The sequence below is a fragment of the Capsicum annuum genome, chromosome 11 (genome assembly GCF_002878395.1).
Source record: "Capsicum annuum cultivar UCD-10X-F1 chromosome 11, UCD10Xv1.1, whole genome shotgun sequence".
Taxonomy (NCBI): domain Eukaryota; kingdom Viridiplantae; phylum Streptophyta; class Magnoliopsida; order Solanales; family Solanaceae; genus Capsicum; species Capsicum annuum.
In genome coordinates this window covers 234,966,639-234,973,613 of record NC_061121.1, presented here as the reverse complement: position 1 = coordinate 234,973,613, position 6,975 = coordinate 234,966,639, and the positions used below count along the sequence as shown (strand labels likewise).

The 6,975-nt window shown below is 34.8% G+C and overlaps 1 protein-coding gene across 1 annotated transcript; it reads right to left on the bottom strand.

The window, feature by feature from the left end:
• Nucleotides 1-3,849: 3,849 nt before the first annotated feature.
• On the bottom strand, nucleotides 3,850-6,264 carry LOC107871010. Its single transcript, XM_047400298.1, has 3 exons — nucleotides 6,256-6,264; nucleotides 5,988-6,134; nucleotides 3,850-4,536 (listed from the first exon to the last, which is right to left on the bottom strand). The coding sequence occupies exons 1-3, from the start codon at nucleotides 6,262-6,264 to the stop codon at nucleotides 4,150-4,152; spliced, it is 543 nt and encodes a 180-aa protein (XP_047256254.1). The 3' UTR covers nucleotides 3,850-4,149.
• Between the last annotated feature and the right edge of the window lie 711 nt (nucleotides 6,265-6,975).

Genomic DNA, 6,975 nt, shown 5'->3' with positions numbered 1-6,975 from the left:
CAAATACAACAAAGTACTTTTTTTTAAGAACAATGGTATCTAGGCCGGTTTGCTCGTATCTCAACTATTTCACACGGTACCTGCAACCTCCCACCAACACAAATACAACAAACTACTTTTTTCTTTCAAGAACGATGGTATCTAGGCCAGTTTGCTCGCACCTCAACTATTTCACACGATACCTGCTACCTCCCACCGGCACAAATACAACAAAGTACTTTTCAGCACAAATAAAACAAAGTACTTTTTCTTAATAACGATTATATTGCCAATTTGCTCGCATCTCAACTATTTCACACGATAACTGCTACCTCCCACCATCACAGATACAACAAAGTACTAATTCAAGAATCCCCATAAAGTCAAAAACTCAGAAACCAAAATCATCCCATTTCCTCTATTGAGTTGCAAAGTCAGATTCCACAAGCAAAAACACAAGAAATTGAAGTTTCAAATGTAAAAATCTGTTCTTTTACCATAAACTAATCTGACTCACTTGACAAAACACTGAAACTCACTGACCCATAAATCAAAACCAGTTCTTTACCTCAAATCAAGCACTTTCATAAGCACCCCCACAACAACAACAACAACAACATACGCAGCAAAATCCACAAGTAAGGTCTAAAGAGGGTAGAGCATACACAGATCTTACCACTACCTCGTGGAAGTAAAAAGACTGTTTCCGAAAGACCCTCAACTCGAGTACAGCAAGCACCCCAGAAACAAAAAGACACAAACTTTGCTATGAACAAGAAGAAAGCCTCTTCCTCACAATACAAGAAATGATTCTTGAAAATGGGAAAAGGGGTTATAGATTCTTGAAAGGAAAGAGCCAAAAAAAAGTTTAAAAAGACATGGACCACATTTTGGACACAACATATAGATAACTTTAGTAGAATTTAATATTAATGTTTGGAACACTGATTGACAACTTGGCCAATAATAAACAAAGAATGTGTCACTTTTAACCACTAAACTAAATTTGATAGGCTGACAAGATTTTGTTGTAAGTAGAAGAAAGAATCTTAGCCGGGGATCTTGGAGTAACCTGTAAAGTTGTTGTCGTGTGATCAGGAGATCACAGATTCAAATTTTAGAAACAGCCACCGGTAGAACCGCAAGATAAGACAGCGAATAATACATCCTTGTGGTGAGGTCATTTCTCGGACGCCACGCGTAGCGGTAGCTTGTGGTGCACCGAGCTACCTTTTTTTTTTTTTTCAAAAGAATCGTAACTAACTGACTACTTGTTTTATATTGCGCATAGCTCACCCAAGCTTCATCCTGGTCATGGATAGATCACCCAGGTTCCGCTTTCGCTACGGTTCCGGTGGGTTCCCTTAACCAAGCCACTGCCTATGAGTCACCGGCTCATTCTTCAACAGGCACGCGGTTAGAACCCTGGCTCCTCCCACTGCTTGTGAGCTTACGCTTTCATGTTCTATTTCACTCCCGGGGGTTCTTTACCCTCGTGGTACTACTTTGCTATCGGTCACGCGAAAGCTTTTGTACTTTTAGACTAATGTTATTATTTTTTTCTTGTCTTATCCTCAAGATCGCAACCACTTACACCATTATTCGTACCTCAAAACGATATCGAATATTAAGTAAAAAAAATAGTTGCATTAAAAATGAATTTGAAATCAAACACTTGAGATTGTTCATGTGATATAACAAAGATATTTTAACCTATAATTGATTAAAATGTACAAATTTTATCCCTTTGTGAATCTATTTTAACAAATTTAATGAATTATATTAAAGCTATTGAGTTTTATCGAACTCACATCATGAAGTATACTGCTATACATTCATTCCTGATAGGGGTGGGGCCAACGTTAAAGCTATTGTGTGATGTGATAAGTTATATCGGAATTAATTATGTTGGGATTATTTTTTATTAAGTGTTTAGTTTGTTGTATTCAAATTAAAATGCATGGTATAATTTATAGGAATAAATTGATTGATTACCAAAATACCCTCCATCTTATTTAACCTTTTTATATATATATATATATATATATATATATATTTCTTTTTTAAGCTTTAAATATTCATTCTTAAATTTTTTTATTATTCTTTAGAGAAATTAAAATATATAAATAAACATAATTTATATATTTTACAACCATTTTGAAAGGTAAAAGCTTTTATAGTTCCTAAAATATTTAATTGCGAAAATAGATTAAATTATGCATTCAAATCATACTACGAATAATAAATTATAATAAATTTAATTATGTTAGCCTGAGAAATATAATAAATTATGCACTCAAATTATAGTTGCTTCACAGAAATGTTTTTAGTAAGAATAATTTGCAGTACTATTTCCTATATGAAAAGTATGTTACGTCTAAGAATCAGATGAAGGGGAAAATCTATGAAGTTTCTCTTTCCGCCAATGACACACATTAGGAAAGTGTAGTAGCTTTTATTCCAAATAACACACGTGTTTGGAAGTGAAAAATCAAAGGATTTGAGGGTAACATTGTCATTTTATAATTTTATCCCATGTATAAATAATAATGGGATTGTTATCCCACCAATTGGGAGGATAACTTATCCCGAAACTAATTATTAGTCTCGGGATAAGCTATTCCAAATATTTACAGCCAAACAAGTGATAAAAAGTTTTATTCCGGGATAATTTGTCTTAAAACCTTACACCAAACGACCCCTTAGTGCCTGCGTGACACATACATGGCACAACACATTAAAGTGTCCACGTAGGCACACGTGTGTGCCACGTAGACACTAAGTGTGTCAAAATTACAATTTTAATTAGTTTAGGAGTAAGAGGACTCCTTAAAGTTGAGGTATGTCACAATCGTATTGGGTATAGTTCGGGAGGGGGAGGGGGGAGGGGAATGGTATTTTCTCTATTTCAAACGAAGAATCTACATTGTAACATCTCTATCTCTAGGAAGAAATACCAAAAAGTTTAATATGAGAAACAAAAAGAAAACATTATCTATCCCATATAAACGCTCATATCCTTAGAGTTCCGAACTAATTTTCATTCTCACCGCAACCTTTTTAAGCCGAAAGAAAGTTGGGCAAGAATTTCATTCAGATTGAAACTGGACTTAAACGTCTTTGGATCTTGCTTAGAGCCGGCTTTCACATTCATATTAAGAACGTCGACTTGCAAATGATCATCAAAATTAAAATTTCAAGGACAAATTGGATTTCTTCCAAGTCCACCAAAGTGAAATTCAGGTTCATCAGTACCACTACCTCCGAAGAAGTAGAGAGGTTGTTTTCAATACACTCTCGGCTCAAGACAAATGAATAGTAAATATAGTTGTAATAAAACACAAGACAAAGTGAAATAACTGAAAATACGGCACCCGAAAAGCAAAAATTTTATCCCATATACAACGACAATAACATACCTAGTGTATTCCCACCTCATGGGGTCTGGAGAGGGTAAAATGTACACAGTTCATACCACTACCTTTGAATAAGTAGAGAGGCTGTTTCCGATAGACCCCCGACTCAATACAAAAGGATAGTAAATACAGTTGTAATAAAACACAAGGCAAAGTGAAATAACAAAAAATACAACACCCGGAAAGCAGAAATTTTATCCCATATACAACAACAACGTACCCAGTGTATTCCCTCTAGCGGAGTCTGGGGAGAGTAAAATGTACGCAGTCCATACCACTACCTCCGAAATAGAGAAGTTGTTTCCGATAGACCCTTAACTCATGACAATAGAATAGTAAATACAGTCGTAATAAAACACAAGACAAAGTAAAATAACAAAAAATACGATACCCGGAAAGCAGAAAAATTATCCCATATAATACAACAACAACAACAAATCCAATGTATTCCCACAGCGTGGGGTCTGGAGTTTTATCCCATATAATGATATCAAATAAAATTTCAAGGACAAATTAGATTAAATCTAAATCAACTTTTACAACACAATAATAAACTCAACATTATATTAGCTATATCCCATATAAACGCCCATATCCCTAGAGTTCCGAACTGATTCCCATTCTCACCAGAACCCTTTTAAGCCGAAAGAAAGTTGGGCAAGAATCTCATCCAGATTAAAACTGGACTTAAACGTCTTTGGATCTTTCTTAGGGCCGGCTTTCATTTTCATATCAAGAAGGTCGACTTAAAATTTCAAGGACAAATTGGATTTCTTCCAGGTCCACCAAAGTGAAATTCAGGTTCCTCAGTATAATCACCCATATATTGAGTCCTATAACAATCATATTCCTCTGAATAAACATTAACAATTTGTGGGAACTTCAACGCCATTGCATTATCAAGAATTCTCATATACTTCATAAATCCAGTATTATCAAATATATATACTGGAAATTGTCCACTTCCCATTTGTGTTTTTGTATGTGGATGAATTGTTTTCACATTTTTGCTATAAACTTCACCACCCCATTGAACTATTGTTGCATGATATTTTAGTCCACCATCAAATATCTTTGATGGCCAATATCCTATGTTGATTGTTCCTCCATATTGTAGCCACCAATTGCTAGTATTTAAATCCTAATATTTAACACAAAAAAAAAAAGAGAAAAATTATTATAATAAGATGAAACAAGCATTCAGTAACCCCTCGAACTATGACCAAAGTTGTTACGACACACTCCAACATCATAGGGTCCTATTACCCCTGAACTCAATTTTAGTATATTTTTGTCACCCTTTTGTGCTGTCGTGACACCTTTATTACATAAAAATGGGTGATCACAAGTGCAATCTGGGGAGGGTGGTGTGTAGTGTATACACCTAAGTTGCTCGGACTCTCCAAAGATGTTGCCGCATCCATGTCGGATCCTTCAATATACACTATTTTTAGAGGATCTAATAGACACTCGTGGTCATTCTTGAAGAGTCCGAGCTACATAGGTATACACAACCTTGGAGAACTTAAAAATTCAAGGTATAAGAAACGTTTAAGTCATATACAAGATTACTACTCCCTGTGTTCGGTTTTACTGGTCACAATTTGACTTGACACACTCATTAAGGAAAATAATTAATAATATACTTACTTTATAATAGTACCTCTATTAAATGATGTTAACATTGTGTGTTGAAATTAATTTGGAGAAAAAACAATTAATACAAAGGGTAAAATAGGAAAAAATGTTATATTTTCTTGATATGTTAAAAATGATAGAGATAAGCATTCAGTACCTTCTTGAACTACGGCCAAAGTTGCTATGACACACTCCAACTTTACAGGGGTCTGCTCTAAACTCAATTTTAACGTATTTTTTGTCACCTTTTTGTGCTGACGTCTATCTTTATTACACACAATGGGGCCGACGTCAAAGGTGTCACGTCAGCTAAAAAGGTTGACAAAATATGTTATGTTAGCTAAAAAGATTGACAAAAATACGTTAAAATCTAATTCTGGGAGTAATAGGACCACCGTGAAATTGAAGTATGTCGTAGCAAATTTGATCATAGTAAAATGTCTAATTTAATTTTACACCATCATATCATCTTTGTCTATTGTAACAGGTAAAATGTCTAATTTTCAAGATTATAAATTTCAGAGTAAAGCATTTAGTATTTCCTTGAACTATGACCAAATTTGCTACGATACACTCCAGCTTCATGGGATTCTATTTATTCCTGAACTAAATTTTAGCGTATTTTTGTCAACCTTTATAGTTGACGTGACACCTTTTGTCAACCTTTTAAGTTGACGTGGCACCTTTGACATGGGCCTCATTTTATGTAATAAAGGTAGCACGTCAACACAAAAGGGTGAGGGTAATAGGACCCCCGAAGTTGAAGTATTTTGTAGTAAATTTGGTCATAGTTCGGAGTGTTAGATGTTTATAATATAAGAAAGTCCTTCCAACACTTCATGACAAATCTAAGTTACATGAAAACTAGAAAAGTAAGATAATAATCTATTATAACCTATTAAATTACACTGATAAAAATAAATACAAGTGGCATAATGATAAATAATTACTAACCTTGTAGATATAAATAGTAATTGAAAATGGAAGGCCATTTTGAGTTGATATTGGATATATAGCAGCACCAAGTGCTATTTCATGGCTGATTTGTACAAAACCAGGACATGTTAAGTCAAAGCATCCTGTTTCTCTTGAGCCATCATTCTATATAATGTCATTTGACAATCCAAAAACAAACTCAATTAGTACATAATTTAACTACTACTACAACAACAATATACTCGGTAAAATCCGACAAGAGAGGTCTAGGAAAGGTAGAGCGTACATATGTCATGAATGGTAGAGAGGCTGTTTTCGAAGGATCTCCGGCTCAAGTGTAACTAGTACATGATTTAACTACTACAACAACAACAATATATTCAGTAAAATTCGGCAAGAGAGGTCTAGGAAAGATAGAGTGTATGCAGAACTTACCACTATGTCGTGAGAGGTAGAGAGGCTGTTCTCGGAAGATCCTAGCTAGGCTCAAGTGTAACTAGTACATGATTTAACTACTACTCCGACAACAATATATCCAGTAAAATTCGACGAGGTCTAGGAGAAAGGTAGAGTGTACACAGACCTTATCACTACGTCGTGAGAGGTAGAGTGAGTGTTTTCGAAAGATCCTAGCTAGGATCAAGTGTAGCTAGTACATGATTTAACTACTACTACAACAACAATATATTCAGTAAAATTCGACAAGAGAGGTCTAGGAAAGGTACAGTGTATGTAGACTTTACCACTTTGTTGTAGGAGGTAGAGAGACTATTTTCGAAAGATCCTAGGCTCAAGTGTAACTAGTACATGATTTAACTACTACTATTACTACTACAACAACAACAATATATCCAATAAAATCAGACCAAAGAGGTCTATGAAAGGTAGAGTGTGCACAAACTTTGCCACTACGTCGTGGAAGACACAGAAAGACTTTTTTCGAAAGACTCCGGGCTCAGGTGTAACTAGTACATGATTTAACTACTACTATTACTACTACTAAAAC